We start from the raw sequence: 18,040 nt of genomic DNA, 5'->3' as shown, positions 1-18,040 counted from the left end.
TGGGGAAAAAATGACACGCGATAGAAAGAAAGGCAGAAGACATAACATTTTCATTCTTTTTCTGTCGGTTTGACTTTCTTTTTTGTTCTGCTTTATATATATTTGCTGCACTGAAAAATTCTAATTTATTTAATTTAAATTTATTTAAAATATTAAATTTATATGCCACCCATCTCACTTAGACACAACTCTAGTATATATATGTGTGTGTGTGTGTTTATATATATATATTTATATATATATATAGTGTGTGTGTGTATATATACACACACACACACACACACACACACACAATCACTTCTAAACAAGATGGGCAATCATATATATGTGTATGTATGTCTGTCTATGTGTGTGTGTATGTATATATATATATACACACACACAGACACATGTATATGTATACACATATGTGTATACATAATATACAATATATATATAACAATATTACACACTCACACAAATAACTCCTTTTATGACCCTATAATCCCATAACTGGGAGTAGAGTTAGGGCAATACATGTATATATAAAAATCTAGAATTTTTCAACACACTAAAATTATATAAAACAGTAAAAGTAAGAAAAAGATGAAAGGAAATGAAAACAATATATATAAAAAACCAGGTTCATTTGGGTAAAGCAGCGGGATATGGAAGGATCATCTAGATTACAGTGTTTCTCAACCTTGGCAACTTTACGATGTGTGGACTTCAACTTCCAAAATTCTCCAGCACACAGCATAAAGATGCCAAGGTTGAGAAACACTGACTAGAATAAAATGTTAATACAACTGACTTCAATTAAAATCTAGATTTTAATCGAAGCCCATTGAATTAATATTTGATGTAAAACTATACACATTATGCAAAAGCACTAAAAAAGGGATTAATGCCCATTAGCTCATATTCACACATTAACCATGCACGCATTATACCAGCATTTAGACGTGCATAGGCAAGACATAGAGGCGCTCTGTAGACACTCACTCAGATCAGTCGCCTGGAATGTAAACAACAGCCACGTGGCTTTGGAGAGCCCACAACATCTCGGAAACTCCGCCTCCCAGCCAGGCGACGCGCCTCTCTTCCATTAGTAGATCTATACGGACTCGGAATGCCGTTTCGGAGACGGAAGTGCCGCTAAAGACGAATTTCGTCCCTGACGGAGAAACGGCGGGATTTTAACAAATAGAATGGCACTCCCCCTCTCTCACCGAAACGCTCGCTTTTCCCTCCGGTCCCGCTCGGGCCGGAGCGAGGCCGCGACTGAGGGAAAGCCCCGTCTGAGGGAAAGAGAAGGGAGGGGGCTACGTCACTTCCGCCGCGAGACTCGCCTCCCCGTCGTCATGGCGAGACGTACAGCCGGGAGCGCCGTTGTCATGGCGACCGGTAAACAAGCGGAGCCGGACGGAGGAGGCGCCGGGGCCGACAGTGGCCGAGATGGTGAGACTCTCGCCGGGGTTTGATTTCCCCTTTTCGTCGGAAAAACGCCGGGCTAATCTGCTAATCCGACGCCGGGGTACCGTTAAACCCGTGCCTACCCCAGGAGGGCCATTCTTAGAGAAGCCCCAAAGCCCTCTGCACATGCTCAGAGACCCCCTGCCCTTTCCTTAGTACCCAAGCATTGCTTTATTATTATTGTTGTTGTTATTGTTATTTTTTTGTTTTTGTTTGTGTTGTTTTGCTGTTATTATTACTATTACTACTATTATTATTGCTATTATTATTATTACTATTATTATTATATTATTATTTTAAAACGAGTTTATGCTTTTTTTAAAAAAACTGACTTAGCTTCACATTATTACTATTATCATTACTACTATTATTACTATTATTATTATATTATTTTGGAACGAGTTTATGCTTTTTTTAAAAAAAAAGCTTCACATTATTACTATTACTATTACTACTACTACTATTACTACTACTATTATTATTATTATTTTATTATTTTGGAACAAGTTTATGCTTTTTAAAAAAAAACTATCAGCCTCAAATTATTACTATTACTACTATTATTATTACTATTATTATTATTATATTATTTTGGAATGAGTTTATGCTTTTTTATAAAAAAAAACTGTCTTAGCCTCTAAGTTTTCAACTTTATTCATCTTTATCTTTTGTATGAATGCAACTATCCAGTCTTTAGTTGGCTTGGTTACCCCTGTAGTACGTGTTTCCAGCCACAGGAGATCTGCAGAGCATTTAAAACACCGAAGTTTAATTAAATTATTAAATTAAATTATTAAATTAAATTAAATCACCCAGAGTTATCCCGCAGTAGGAAAGGCAGGTGACCAATAAATTTAATAAATAAATAAATATTTAAATAAACATTTAAATAAACAAATACACATTTAAATAAAGTCAAAATTATCTGAGATATGGAAGAATTAAAGCACCCTATTGCTAATAACCCATTCATTTCTTATCTCAGTTGTGGTCATAAGTTGAGGACTGCTTGTTTATTAGACAGTCTGGCTTTTAAGAAGACTTTATGAAGTATCAAGGAAAGCTCACCGCGCATCAGATTCATGCGTCTTTCGAGCTCATGTCTTTGCATTCACCGTTTATTCTTCCTGTCAAGAACGAAACTTTGTCAGCGACCTGCCTCTTTCTTTCGACTTTCCATTAGAGTTGGGGCAGAGGTGTTATATTAGAAATGTTTAGATTGAGAAATGAAACCTTTATAATTAGGCTGAAAACCACAGGAGCCTGAAACCTTTCCAAGGACACCGCAGCAGGTGCGAAGGAGAAGCGGACGGTTCCCCTAACAAAGTGAAATTGTTTACAGGGACTACGTGAGAGGTTGAGAGTTTGGCTGGGGAATTTCTTGTTTAATTCTATGAATTGGTGTCCAGGAACCTCACAGTTAGTTCTCCTTCGACATTATGTTGTATATTCAATAAACGGCACGTTTTTCGGAAACAGAACGAACCTGGTGATTTATTGGGATCTTCAAGCTGGATGTTTGACGCTTCCTTCTTCCCCGCAGCCAAGCAGTATCTGTTCGCTGGGCAGTTCGTCCAACACTTCCTCAGCCAGGTCCCGGTCTCACTCTCGCACCCGTTACCGGACCAAGGCTGCGAGTTCAGAAGTCGACGAGAGCCTCTTCGGGATTTCCAAGGTGAGGGCAAGTAGATTGCGGGGATCTGATGTCTGTTGTCATCCCCCTCCCCTCCTGAGCCCCTTCCTTCTGCCCCTAGAATTGGATCCGTTTGGGGGAGGAGGCGATATTTTGAATATCACGGATATATTGATCTATGCGTCTTAGGCTCTTTTGGAGTTTCCTGACTGTGCAAACCTTTAGGCAGCTACAGGTAAATCCTCGACTTACAACAGTTCATTTAGTGACTGAAGTTAGAATGGCCCTGAAAAAAGTGATTTATGACCATTTTTCACACGACCTACAGCATCCACACCGTCAAGTGATTAAAATTCAAATGTGTGGCGACTGGCTTGTATTTATGACAGTCACAGCACCCCGGGCTCCCGGGATCCCCTTTTGCCACCGTCAATGGGGAAGCTTCACAACCGTGTTAGTAACTTAACAACTGCAGTTGTTAACTACTATGGCAAGCCAAGTCGCAAAAATGGGGCAAAACTCGCCTGCCTCATTTAGCGACAGAAATTTGGGGGCTCCATTGTGGCCGTAAGTCGGGGATTACCTATAGCAGTGGTTCTCCACCTGTGGGTCGGGACCCCATTTGGGATCGAACGACCATTTCACGGGGGTCGCCAAACAACGCAGTCCGCCATTTTTTCCCCCCTTTTCCTTAGCTGTGCTACTCCCTTTTATTCTATTGGCTTTTGAAAGCCAATAGAATAGACTCTCTTGAATAGAGTGTAATTCTATTGGCTTTCAAAAGCCAATAGGAATTGTCCAGGCTGTCTCTGCCCTGCTGAGCCCGCCAAAAGTCCCATTCTGCAAACGGTGCTGCACCAGTTGAGTAGTCCTCGACTTACGACCGGTTGGGGGTCACGGCATTAAAAAGGTTGAGAACCACTGACCTATAGTCTTCCAAAATGGGGAGGGGGGCACATTTGTGGAGGTCCTCCCGCGAAAACCACCACAACTATTTGTCTCCAAATTGGGGCCTCCCACTTGTTCTCTTAAGTGGGCCAAATTCGACCACCCATTTTTTACGCTGCCCGTCCTGGCTCGCTCTCTCCTTCTAGGGACAGGGTACAAAAAGGAAGGAGAGGGAAATGAAATTGCTAAACGATGGTTAAACACGTGTTTTTAACCCCTCCCCAGGCATTGTTGATTTTTGAGCATCTCTCCCCTCCTTTGCAGAACGCGCAGCTCTCCCGTCCAGGCAGCCCCATTGTGCTCCTTCATGACCTGTCGTCAGCGAGAGGGAAACCTCTGGGATGGGGCCGCAAGCCCGAGACGATCCGGCTTATTACCCGAGACCTCATTCGGGACCTGGTGTAAGTCCCCCCCCCTTCCCACCCTGGCTTTTACCCCTCTTCTTTCCTCAGCTCCCTTGGAGAAGCCCTTGGGAGGGTACCGACCGCAATTGTGGCATCTGTGCGGATATTTAGTCATTTGTTAAATTTAGTTGAGGAGAAACTTCCTGACAGTGAGGACAATCAAGCAGTGGAACAGCATGCCCCCCCAGAAATCGTGGGCGCCCCATCGCTGGAGATTTTCAAGAAGAAACTAGACAACCACCTGTCTGAGATGGTGTAGGTTCTCCTGCTGAAGCAGGGGGCTAGACTAGAAGACCTCCAAGGTCCCTTCCAGCTTTATTCTATTCTAGTTGCCCCCTGTCTCACCGTTGGGGCTACTCTCGGCAGCTTACAGTAACAAAAAAGGAAGGAAATATAACAGACCATAATATTTTACGGCCTCCGGGCCACAATGTGCCCTTTGGCTGTCCCTGTCTGGCCTGCGTGAGACAATTGGAAGTTAAGAAATAAAATGTAAACAAGTGGGCCTCAGGGCACAGGGGAAGAAGCCAAATGCATTCCCTTAGGCAAGGCAGAGGAAGAGGGTTTGCACACCTGCGACAAAAGACCGGCCGCCAGGTGAGGCTCCGGGCTCCCTCCTCCCTCCTCCCTCAACACCTGGACACCAATGGCAGACTTAAGTTCAGCCTATGGGTTTGGCTCTCCACAACGGTCTGAGTTTCTCATACGGCTCCTTGGGAAAATGAATTGCCCACCCCGGATAGATAAGCATTATGTCAAGTAGAATTTGATACTGCCTTTTTGATTGTTCCTGCCTTCCATGAGGGAGACAGGCAGATAGATAGATAGATAGATAGATAGATAGATAGATAGATAGATAGATAGATAGATAGATAGATAGATAGATAGATAGATATAGATAGATATAGATAGATGGAAAGATAAAGAAGAGAGAGAGAGAGAGAGATGGATGATATAGAAAGATAAAGATAGATATGATATGATAGACAATAGAATAGATGATATATAGATAGATATAATAGATGATAGATGATATAGAAAGATAAAATAGAGAGAGAGAGATGATATAGAAAGATAAAGATAGATATGATATGATAGACAATAGAATAGATGATATATAGATAGATATAATAGATGATAGATATAGAAAGATAAAATAGAGAGAGAGAGAGAGGGAGAGAGAGATGATATAGAAAGATAAAGATAGATATGATATGATAGAATAGATGATATATAGATAGATATAATAGATGATAGATGATATAGAAAGATAAAATAGATAGATAGATAGATAGATAGATAGATAGATAGATAGATAGATAGATAGATAGATAGATAGATAGATAGACAGACAGACAAATTTCATGGTTCCGACAGATGGTTGCAATGCTGGCTGATTCTGGCTTTCTCTCCCCCAGCGTCCCCACCGTGGACCCCTCAGGAGAGTCCCTGATCATCAGCCCTGAGGATTTCCAGCGGATTAAAGAGTCCTCTCGGATCCTGACTAAGGAGGAGCGTGAAGCCCAGCAAGCGGCCATTAGGGCAGAGCGAGAAGCCACCATTGTAAGTCTGTGAAAATCACCTGAGGGGGTTGGACTAGAAGGCCTCCAAAGTCCCTTCCAACTTTGTTATTCTGTTATTCTACTATCTTTTCTTCCTTCCTTCCTTCCTTCCTTCCTTCCTTCCTTCCTTCCTTCCTTCCTTCCTTCCTTCCTTCCTCATCAGTGAAAGTTTTTAAGAAAAAATTGGATAATCATTCATCTGAAATGGTATAGGATCTCCTGTTTGAGCAGGGGGTTAGACTAGAAGACCTCCAAGGTCCCTTCCAACTTTGTTATGCTGTTATTCTACTATCTTTCCTTCCTTCCTTCCTTCCTTCCTTCCTTCCTTCCTTCCTTCCTTCCTCCCTGCCTCCTTCCTTCCTTCCTTCTTCCCTCTCTCTTTCTTCCCTTCCTTCCTTCCTTCCTTTTTTCCTGGCTTCTGGTGGCAAGTTGTTCCGCTGGTTAATTGTCCTCATGGTTAGGAAGTTTCTCCTTAATTCCAGATTGCTTTTCTCCTTGATCAGTTTCCATCCATTGTTTCTTGTCCTGCCTTCCGGTGCTTTGGAAAATAAGTTGACCCCCTCTTCTTTGGGGCAGCCCCTCAAATACTTGAATACTGCTATCATGTCCCCCCTAGTCCTTCTTTTCTCTAGACTAGCCAGACTCAATTCCCACAACTGTTCTTCATATCTTTTAGTCTCCAGGCCTTTAATCATCCGAGTTGCTCTTCTCTGCACTTTTTCCAAAGTCTCAACTTTTTTTTTTTTTTTTGTAACGTGGTGACCAAAACTGGCTGCAGTATTCCAGGCGGGGCCTTACTGAGGCTTTACAAAGCGGTACTAATGCTTCACGTGATTTTTAACTCTATGCCTCTGTTTATGCAACCAAGGATTATGTTAGCTTTGGGGGCTGCTGGCTCGTGTTTAAGTGATTGTCATCTGGAGCTGCTGAGTGATTCCAAACCCAAACCCATCTTCTAAAGATTCTGGACTTTTGGGGGGGGGGGGGAAGCAGCTTTTTTTAAAAAAAAACACCAAGGAACACAGCCTGTTTTTGGCCTCTCCCATTTCCCTTTTTGTACAGTAAGCCTGCTCTGAGCTGTCAGGAAGCCAATTGTCAGGTTATTCCTGAACAGGCTGATGTAGCTTTCCATCACATTCCTCCGTGTTCAATCATCAATCATTGTAGCGTCCGTATTTGTTTAGTCCGTACTGCAGTGAAGTGGAAACAACTTCAATGGCAGCAGCAAAAAAAAAAGGGTGGTGATTATCATGTTTTTAAATGCTACAGTGATTAAAACTAACTCACGCTGTCCAGCCACCTATAAACCTAATTTAGAAGATGAATAATATTTTGCATTGGTTGAAGTTCCTGACTCATCTTCAAATACACCCCATTTAAATCCAATTTATAGTATTGTGTTGTCTTCTATCTATCTATCTATCTATCTATCTATCTATCTATCTATTCTATTTATCTCTATCCATTTCTCTCTCTGTGTAGTCTGTCTATCTCATCATGTATCTATTAATGTGTCTATCTCTTTATATCTATCTTTCAGTCAGTCTATCTGTCTGTCTATCTCATCATATATCTATATCTTAATCTATATTTATCCATCTATCTCTATCTGTCTAGCATCATCTATTTATATATTAATCTATCTCTATTTATGCATTTTATCTATCAATCTATCATCTCATAATATATTAATCTATATCTATTTCTCTGTCTGTTTCTATCTATCTCATCGTCTACCTTTTAATCAATCTATATCCATCTATCTCTATCTGTCTAGCATCATCTACTTATGTATTAATCTATCTCTATTTATGCATTTCTCTCTTATCTGTCTATCGAGCTATCTATCATCTCATAATATATTAATCTATCTCTATCTATTTCTCTCTCTGTTTCTATCTATCTCATTGTCTATCTTTTAATCAATCTGTATTTATCCATTTCTCTCTTATCTGTCTAGCATCATCTATTTATCTATTAATCTATCTCTATTTATCCATTTTTCTCTTATCTGTCGATCTATCTATCATCTCATAATATATTAATCTATCTCTATTTCTCTCTCTGTTTCTATCTATCTATCTATCTATCTCATCATATCTTTTAATCAATCTATATTTATCCATCTCTCTCTACCTGTCCATCCACCCACCCATCCATCCATCCATCCATCCATCTCAAAGACCCTCTTTTGGGTGAGTTTTGTCATCCAAGATAAGTGGATGAAGGAACATTAGCTATCCTGGCTCTTTTTTTAAAAAAAAAAATTGATTTAAATGCCTCCTTTAATGCTTCCTCCCCCTCTCAGTCTGGCTTTGTTATTGATTGTGATCTTGGCTAGAAGCATTTCCTTGGAACTGGGCACCCGAAAGGAAGTTGGAGGCGTTGCCCGGTGTGAGTTCACCGGAGCCCAGGGAACGCGCCCAACGCCTTCCTCGTCTTCCCACCCCAGGTTGCCGTGAACGAACGCAAGAAATCCATGAAGTTGAAGGAGATCCTGCGGAAGAAAAACGAGAAGCTAAATGACCTGGAAGAGGAGGCCAAAGAACGAGCACAGTACCTCTTGGAACGGGCGAACCACCTCCGGATGGAGCAGGAAGACGAGATCAAAAAACTCGGCGAGGTGGGCATCCATCCGGCTGAAGGAGCCAAGAACGGAAACTTTAAGCACCATCCTTAGATTTACAGATAGTCCTTGGCACCTCCTAAGCATACCCAAGCACTCTGAATTTTTGGACAGTGTCCATTTTGCTCTACGGTGTCAGGGTGACCGAACCCTAACCCTAAGTGGAATTTTCCTCCAATGGGATTTTTCCATGTATTTCACCAGGAAACATAGATACTACTGACTAGAAATGTCAATGCCCTCCTAAGCCTACCCAAGCACTCTGAGTTTATTGGCAGTGTCCATTTTGCTCTAGGGTTTCAGGGGGACCTAACCCTAACCCTAAGTGGAATTTTCCTCCAATGGGATTTTTCCATGTATTTCACCAGGAAACATAGATAGTACAGACTAGAAAAGTCAGTGTCCTCCTAAGCGTACCCAAGCACTCTGAGTTTATTGGCAGTGTCCATTTTGCTCTAGGGTTTCAGGGTGACCTAACCCTAACCCTAAGTAGAATTTTCCTCCAATGGGATTTTCCCATATATTTCACCAGGAAACATAGATAGTACAGATTAGAAAAGTCACTGCCCTTCTAACCATACCCAAGCACTCCGAGTTTGTTGGCAAGGTTAATATTGCTCTCGGAGTTCATGGTGACCTAACCCTAACCCTAAGTGGAATTTTCCTCCAACGGGATTATTCCATGTATTTCACCAGGAAACATAGATACTAATGACTAGAAATGTCAATGCCCTCCTAACCTTACCCAAGCACTCTGAGTTTGTTGGCAGTGTCCATTTTGCTCTAGTACCTCTGAGTGAACTAACCCTAACCCTAAGTGGAATTTTCCTGCAATGGGATTTTCCATGTATTTCGCCTGGAAACATAGATAGTACAGACTAGAAAAGTCAGTACCCTCCTAAGCCTACCCAAGCACTCTGAGTTTATTGGCAGTGTCCATTTTGCTCTAGGGCTTCAGGGGGACCTAACCCTAACCCTAAATGGAATTTTCCTCCAATGGGATTTTTCCATGTATTTCACCAGGAAACAGAGATACTACTGACTAGAAATGTCAATGCCCTCCTAAGCCTACCCAAGCACTCTGAGTTTATTGGCAGTGTCCATTTTGCTCTAGGGTTTCAAGGTGACCTAACCCTAACCCTAAGTAAAATTTTCCTCCAATGGGATTTTCCCATATATTTCACCAGGAAACATAGATAGTACAGACTAGAAAAGTCACTGCCCTTCTAACCATACCCAAGCACTCCGAGTTTGTTGGCAAGGTTAATATTGCTCTCGGAGTTCATGGTGACCTAACCCTAACCCTAAGTGGAATTTTCCTCCAATGGGATTATTCCATGTATTTCACCAGGAAACATAGATACTAATGACTAGAAATGTCAATGCCCTCCTAACCATACCCAAGCACTCTGAGTTTGTTGGCAGTGTCCATTTTGCTCTAGGACCTCTGGGTGACCTAACCCTAACCCTAAGTGGAATTTTCCTGCAATGGGATTTTCCATGTATTTCACCTGGAAACATAGATAATACAGACTAGAAAAGTCAGTGCCCTTCTAAACATACCGAAGCACTCCGAATTTGTTGGCAAGGTTACAACATCCCCAAAGTCACACGATTACAAGTTTGGCCACCTTGGCATGTATTTATGACAGTCAGCCTCCTGGCATCACGGGACCCCTGCGTATGGCCTTCCCAGCCTTTGCTTTCGACAAGCCAGATCAAGAAGTGCACAACTCACTGATCAACTGCAGTGATTGGCTTAACCACCGTGGCCAAACAATAAGTTGTAAAATCAGACATGTCTCTCTTAACAACCATCCTGCTGAGCCTCGGAGTTTCTGGTGCCAATCGTGGCTGTAAATTGGGGACTGGCTGCAACAATGTCCTTGTTCACCACAGGTGAGCAGGACATCCGTAGAGGAGAAGGTCCAAAGCAGGAGTAGGCAACCTCGGCTCTTTTATGACTGGTGGACTTCAACTCCCAGAATTCCTGAGCCAGCCTAGCTCAGCTTGGAAACCTCTCCCTTTCCCCTCAGCATGGCCAGCTCAGGAATTCTGGGAGTTGAAGTCCACCAGTCATAAAAGGGCCAAGGTTGCCTACCCCTGTCCTAAGTCCTCCTGTTCTAAGCGGTGAGCCTCCTAGACAAGGGGTAGGCAACCTTGGCTCTTTTATGACTCGTGGACTTCAACTCCCAGAATTCCTGGGCTGGCATGGCTCAGCTTGGAAACCTCTCCCTGTCCCCTCAGCATGGCTGGCTCAGGAATTCTGGGAGTTGAAGTCCACGACTCATAAAAGAGCTTTCTCCCACATCAGGTGCAGACAAAACGCGCGTAAGACCCAGTTTCCCTTAGGACATACAGGCGACACAAATGAGCTCAAAATTTCTGTCGCTAAGCAGTGTTAAGCGAGCTTCGCCTCATTTTACAACCTTTCTTGCACTGGTTGTTAAGTGAACCACTGCAGCTGCTAGCAACACGGTTGTTAGGTGAATCCAGCTTCCCCTTGTCGGAAGGCTGCAACAGGGGATCACCTGACCCCGGGAGGCTGCGAGACCGTCGTAAATATGAGCCAGTTGCCAAGCATCCGAATTTCAATCACGTGACCGTGGGGGAGTGAGGCCGCAACGGTCGTCACTGGGAAAGTGACTGTTTTTTCAGTGCCGTTGTAACTTTGAACGGCCACTAAACGAACTGCTGTAAGTCGAGTCTTCCTGTGTCTTTGGCAGATTGTCCTAGAAGCCAAGTGCCATGCCATTCGGGACGCTCAGATCTTGGAGAAGAAGCAGATTGACAAGGAGCTGACGGAAGAAGAGATGAGACTAGCCCGGCTGATGGAGGTAGAGAGGCAGAAGGCCAACCAGATGCAAGATGACCTGGCGCAGAAGAGGAAAGAGGAACTCTACAGGTGAAAGGGACAGGCTTTGGGGGGTCTTCTTTGAGCCAGTCCCCGGAGAAACCTGCCAATAGATCACAAAATTTCAGCAACAGCCCCCGTTGTAACACAAGGACGGGGGAGATGTCGGGCCACCGGGCGACATCTCAAGAGGGTTGAGATGAAGCCCCACAGGGTCTCACGGGGACGAGAAAGTCAAGGTGACCGCAGTCCCTCAACTGGAGGGGTCTAGAAGAGTAGGTGTCAAAGTTGGCAACTTTGAGACGGGTGGACTTCAACTCCCAGCATTCCTGAGTTAGCCTGCTGGCTGGGGAATCATGGGGTGTTGAAGTCCACCCGTCTTAAAGCATGCTGGCTGGGGGATTCTGGGAGTTGAAGTCCACCCTTCTTAAAGCATGGCTGGCTGGAGAATTCTGGGAGTTGAAGTCCACCCCTCTTAAAGCATGCTGGCTGGGGGATTCTGGGAGTTGAAGTCCACCCCTCTTAAAGCATGCTGGCTGGGGAATTCTGGGAGTTGAAGGCCACCCATCTTAAAGCATGCTGGCTGGGCGATTCTGGGAGTTGAAGTCCACCCCTCTTAAAGCATGCTGGCTGGGGGATTCTGGGAGTTGAAGTCCACCCCTCTTAAAGCATGCTGGCTGGGGAATTCTGGGAGTTGAAGTCCACCCATCTTAAAGCATGCTGGCTGGGCGATTCTGGGAGTTGAAGTCCACCCCTCTTAAAGTATGCTGGCTGGGGGATTCTGGGAAGTGAAGTCCACCCCTCTTAAAGCATGCTGGCTGGGGAATTCTGGGAGTTGAAGTCCACCCATCTTAAAGCATGCTGGCTGGGCGATTCTGGGAGTTGAAGTCCACCCATCTTAAAGCATGCTGGCTGGGGGATTCTGGGAGTTGAAGTCCACCCTTCTTAAAGCATGCTGGTTGGGGAATTCTGGGAGTTGAAGTCCACCCATCTTAAAGCATGTTGACTGGGGAATCCTGGGTGTTAAAGTCCACCCATCTTAACGCACAGTAACTGGGGGATTCTGGGAGTTGGCAAGCGGCTTCCCCGACACCCCTTCTCCCTCTTCTTTTCCAGGGGGAGGCGCCACCTCGTCCAGCAGATTGAGAAAAACGAGGAAATGCGAGCAATGAAGGCTGAGCAACGTGACCAAGAGGCCCAGGATATGCTGGACTACCTGGAACGGCTGCAGTTTGAAGACGAGAGGGTGAGGCCAAGAAGCAGACGGGGAGGGAGATGCTGTGGCTCATGAGTTCTAGTCCCGCTATGAAAGCCGGCTGGGTGACCTTGGGCCAATTACCAGGAGACGGTGAGTTCTAGTCCCGCCTTAGCCATGAAAGCCAGCTGGGTGACTTTGGGCCAATCAGCAGGAGTCGGTGAGTTCTAGTCCCGCCCTAGGCCTGAAAGCCCATTGGGTGACATTGGACCAGTCCCTTTTTCTCAGCCCAACCCACCTCACAAGGTGGTTGTTGTGGGGAAAATAGGAGAAGGAAGCAGTCTTGGATATATTTGGCGCCTCGAGATACTTGTAAATATAATAAAGACGGGATACGAATAAGTAAATTAAATGACTAAATATATGGTGGCCCCCAGCAAAACTTAACTCTTATGAAAGTAGGCTGAGATGGAACTTCAGATTGTGGGTTGTTGTTGATTTTTCAGGGTAGGTGGAAAGAAAAGTTGTAAACATGTCATTGCACGCTTTTAAAGGAAACAACATCACCAGGTGATAAACAGACTTTAGGACAGGTGAGGTCATGAGTTCTCTCTCTCTCTCTCTCTCTCTCTCTCTCTCTCTCTCTCTCTCTCTCTCTCCCTCCCTCCATCTCCATCTCCCTCTCCTCCCTCCCTCTGTCTCCCTCTCCCTCCCTCTCTTCCTCTCCCTCCCTCTCACTCTCCCTCCTTTTCTTCCTCTCTCCCTCCCTCCCTTCCTCTCTCCCTTCCTTCCTTCCTTCTTCCCTCCCTCCCTCTCTCCCTCCCCCCCTCTCTCTCTCATCTAGGAAATGGAACGCCGTAGGTTGGAGCGATTGAGGATCCAGGCTGAGATCCGGACCATCAACGACGAAAACCAGAAACGCAAAGAGGAGAAGCTGAACCAGGAGAAGATGGCCGACATGCGGGTGCTGGAGTACCAGCGGCAGAAAATGGTAGGCTGTGGGTTGCAGCCCTCCCAGAAGCCGAGGGCCATGAACCATCTCCCCAAAAGAGGTCCCATTGTTGGGAAAACCTGACGGGGCCTTTTCCAGAGTGGCCCCAGGAGAGTGGAATTCCCTTCCCACAAAGGGTGAGGTTGGTCCCCGAAGGTGCTGAGGTGAAAAATCCCTTCCCGTCTGGTTATTCTGTATCTTCTTCGTGATACAGGCACGGGAGGCTGAGTTTGAGGCCGAGCAGGAGAAGATCCGCAGGGAGAAGGAAATGGAGACGGCCCGTCTGCGGGCGTTGCAAGAAAAAGCCCAGGATCACCAAGCAGAACAGGTGCGGTCTGGGTATCGCGGGGTCTTCAACCTTAATTGCCCACCCTTGTGTACCCAAAAAGCAGTCAGTCTCACTCCATGGACCCCAAAATATCTGTAAGGCAGTGAGTGAAGACATGTGACATAATCCATATAATAATAATAATAATAATAATAATAATAATAATAATAATAATAATAATAATAAGAAGAAGAAGAAGAAGAAGAAGAAGAAGAAGAAGAAGTAGTAGTAGTTGTTGGAAGGGACCTTGGAGGACATCTAGTCCAACCCCCTGCTCAGGCAGGAAACTCTATACCAAGCTCCTATTTTTTGTCAAGGTTCTAACTGATGAACCCAACCAAGCAAGATGATCCAATCTCTTAATGCAAAACTTTATTGGGTACATCATTTCGGCGCGTCTGAAAGCGAAAACAGCTCTAGCAAGACCCTTCCCAAGCCCATATAGCAAAAGCATTGAATTCTCCCTCCTCCTTCCGGATTAGGTCATGCTGCCCAATCAAGTAGGAAAATGTCGTTATGAGAAAATGTCTCTGGGTCTAGCCAGATACCTGGTGTAACGTCCTTGAGTCTCACTGTCTGGCTTCTTAATCTCTGAAGACTGCATTCCCAACCCTTTTCCTAGCAAAACCGTGCTTCGAAACTTGACAATTTACACACGTACCCCTTCTAATCCCCTGGCTGATTCGTTCTTTGTCCCCTCCCCTCCCCAGCATGCCCTGAGGGCCAAGCGCAACCAGGAGGCAACCGAGCGTGAGTGGCGCCGGAAGGAGAAGGACGCCGCACAGAAAAAGTTGCAGACGGGAGCCATGTTGAAGCAGAGCCGTCTGGAACAAGTGGCGCAGAAGGAGCACAATTTGGCCATCCAAGTGCAGCGGGACCGGGCTGAATTCGAAAGGATCGTCAGGTGGGGGCACCGGGTCACCTTCCTGCAATTTTTATCATGGGTCCTGATGGGGAGAAACCCCGAGGAGGGGGCAATGATCGGTCCAGCTTCAGAGTTTCTCAATCTCAGTAACTTTAAGAAGTGTAGGACTTCAACTCCCAGAATTAAAAGTTGCTAAGGTCGAGAAACATGAAGTAGACACATTTTAAGAAATGTGGACTTCAGCTCACCTGCTGGCTGGGGAATTCTGGGAGTTGAAGTCCCCACAACTTAAATTTTCCAAAGGTTGAGAAACACCCATCTAGGCAGGTCATTTCAGAGGATGGATGATCATTTGGCAAACGAGAATTTTGCAACAATCTTTCTCTGCCCTAAACTAAGCCAACTGCTCAGGGTGAGGAACTCCAGCAGAACTTTCCATTTTTTTAGGGCCCAAAAGATAAAGATGTATATGCTCTAATTTGGACTCAATCCCAGAGCTGCAGTTCCCCATTCCCGCCACTGGGGGCACTGCCACGGGAACAAAATTACCCTATGCAAATATTTGGTTCCACCCATTGACATCACTCAAAACTCTGAATTAGTTATCACACATCCGTTTTGGATTCGGGGGGGGGGAATTCAGTTGGCATAATCATAGGATGACAAAATGATCGATGGGTTGAATAAGAAAGGTTTTTTCCTCATATGATGTCACGTTGTAAAAGGAAGCCCATGGATACTCCCAGGGCATTGAGTTCAACCAATGAGGGGGCAGAGAAGAGCTGCCCCTCTGAAAAATAGGCAAGAATTGATACTTCTTGGGGGGAGGGCAAAGAGAAGCTGTGAGGACTGCTGAACCATATACCATTTGTCCGGAATGGTCTCTAGGGTCTCCTGTTCAAGCAGGGGGTTGGACTATATGACCTCCAAGGTCCCTTCCAACTCTGCTATTCTGTTATTCTGCTGCTCCTTAAGCTGGTTTAGAAGATACCCATCTGTTAAGGATATACAGGCAGTCCTCGATTCATGACGACAACGGAGCTCGACGTTTCTGTTGTTAATAGCAATAGGCCCTCTCTAAGGGGTTTACGGAGTCAGCATTAAGGGATTCATTTGTTAAGTGAGTCTGCCCCATTTTACGACCTCACTTGTTAAGTGAGTCACTGCAGCTGATCAGTGAACAACCTTGGTTGTTAAGTGAATCTGGCTTCCCCGTTGACTTGGCTCTTCAGAAGGCCGCAAAAGGGGATCACATGGCCCCGGGAGATGCTGCGACCGTCATAATGTGAACCAGTTGCCAAGCTGCAGGTCGTAAGTGCAAAAAACGGTCATAAGTCACTTTTTTCAGTGCCGCTATAACTTTGGTCACTAAATGAAGAGTTGTAAGGCAAGGACCCCCTGTAGTAAAGCAAGTCAAAGCTGCCGGGATTTTGCTGGAAGAAAATATGAATTGTTGAATGTTGAATGGTTGCTAAACAAATGTCCGTAAGGGAAAGACTACCTGAAACTGGGATGGAGGGTCAGGGACCAGCTGTACATCCTCGCTTGCTCCCGGACGGACCCCCACTGCAACCTCTCTCTCTCTCTCTCTCCCTCTCTCTCTCTCTCCCTCCCTCCCTCCCTCCCCCTCCCTCCCTCCCTCTCTCTCTCTCTCTCTCCCCCCAGAATCCAGCGCGAACAGATCGAGAAGGAGCGAAAGGAGCACGAGCGCCGGGTGGCCCTCCAGATGACCCACGCCGACGAACTCCGGCGCCAGGTGCGAGAACACCAGCAGAAGCAGGTCCAGGAGCGCATCGCCATCTTTGAAGAGGGCAAGCGGCTGAAGGAGGAAGCCCGCCGGCGCAGCGATCGCCTGAATGAGATCAAGCGGAGGAAGCTGGACGAGCTGCGGTAAGGGGATCGACTCCTGGAGACATTTGGCGGCCGCTAGTTAGGATGGCGCCTCTCTGGAATGGAATGACGTGGACCTTTAATGGGTCCATCTTAAATCTGAACGGTTGCTAAGCGGCCAGCCGTAAGCCGAGGACTCCCTGTAAGTTGTCCCTCCATGAGGACTAGACCCTTGTTGATGATTTTTTTTCCTTCTTCTTTCTCTCTCTGCAGGGCTGCCGGACTCCCTGAGAAATACTGTGTGCAGGTGGAACGCAAAGCTTTCGTTCAGTCCGTCCACTGAGCAGCCAAGATGCTTTTTAATTAGTTAACTCTCAACACGTAGCCTAGATTTTTATTTTCTTATCCTTATTTGAATAGATCTATTTCTGGATAGATTGGTGTGGAATTCATTCTTTCTTTCTTTCTCTCCAAAAGTCTAAGGTGCATGGAAATGCCAGGTGTTATAATTGTTTTATTATTTTATTTTATTTTATTTTATTTCATTTTATTATTATTTTATTTTATTTTATTTTATTTTACTTTATTTTATTTTATTTATTATTTTATTATTTTATTTTACTTTACTTTATTTTATTATTTTATTTATTTTATTTTATTTTATATTTTATTTTATTGCTTTATTTTATTTTATTGTTTTATTGTTTTCTTTTATTTTATTATTATTATTATTATTATTATTATTTCATTTGATTATTTCATTTTATTTATTTTATTTATTATTTTAGTATTTGATTTGATGATTTTTTATTTTGTTATTCTTTGATTATTGTATTTATTTGATTTGATTATTTTATTTATGTTGATTATTATTTTAATAATAAGAGAAAAACTGGGTCTTCCATTGACCCAAAGTCAAGAAACAGGAGAAAGGGTTGTGTGTTGCCTTGTGTTGTGTGAGGCGCGAGAAAACACCCCTAGGAAGGTGGGAGGAAGTGATAAGGCAGTTGTAAAGGAAGAGCTAGAATGAAGTTTAATTCTATTTATTTACTTATTTATTTCCCAAGTCCCTACCCTGAGCAGGGGGTTGGACTAGACGACCTCTGAGGTCCCTCCCAGCCCTAGGACTACAGATAGTCCTCAACTTATGACCACAATTGAGCCCATTTCTGTTGCTAAGTGAAACCCTTGTTAATTGAATTTGCCCCATTACACGACCTCACCACAATTCTTAACTATTCACTGCAGTTGTTCAGTTAGTAACCCTGTCGTTAAATGAATGTGGCTGGGGATCACATGACCCAGGGAGACACTGCAACCGTCATAAGTACCAGTCAGTTGCCAAGCGC

At 44.4% G+C, this 18,040-nt stretch overlaps 1 protein-coding gene across 1 annotated transcript; it reads left to right on the top strand.

Annotated features, from left to right (window-relative positions):
- The first annotated feature begins 1,304 nt into the window (after positions 1-1,304).
- On the top strand, positions 1,305-17,126 carry CFAP45 (cilia and flagella associated protein 45). Its single transcript, XM_039366119.1, has 12 exons — positions 1,305-1,440; positions 2,999-3,130; positions 4,301-4,437; positions 5,859-6,003; positions 8,455-8,625; positions 11,355-11,533; positions 12,599-12,728; positions 13,522-13,668; positions 13,883-13,996; positions 14,707-14,900; positions 16,527-16,751; positions 16,965-17,126. The coding sequence occupies exons 1-12, from the start codon at positions 1,438-1,440 to the stop codon at positions 17,032-17,034; spliced, it is 1,647 nt and encodes a 548-aa protein (XP_039222053.1). The 5' UTR covers positions 1,305-1,437; the 3' UTR covers positions 17,035-17,126.
- The last annotated feature ends 914 nt before the right edge of the window (positions 17,127-18,040 follow it).

This window comes from Crotalus tigris, unplaced genomic scaffold, assembly GCF_016545835.1.
Source record: "Crotalus tigris isolate CLP2741 ecotype Arizona unplaced genomic scaffold, ASM1654583v1 scf7180000020245.1906669, whole genome shotgun sequence".
Taxonomy (NCBI): Eukaryota; Metazoa; Chordata; class Lepidosauria; order Squamata; family Viperidae; genus Crotalus; species Crotalus tigris.
Note: the sequence above shows the minus strand (reverse complement) of the source record. Positions and strands in the feature narration are given on the sequence as shown.

Bases quoted from the DNA above. Each gene is read 5' to 3' on its own strand.
- CFAP45 (XM_039366119.1), top strand. The intron at 8,626-11,354 runs GTGGGCATCCAT...TGTCTTTGGCAG, and splicing joins AGATCAAAAAACTCGGCGAG to ATTGTCCTAGAAGCCAAGTG. The intron at 12,729-13,521 runs GTGAGGCCAAGA...TCTCTCATCTAG, and splicing joins TGCAGTTTGAAGACGAGAGG to GAAATGGAACGCCGTAGGTT.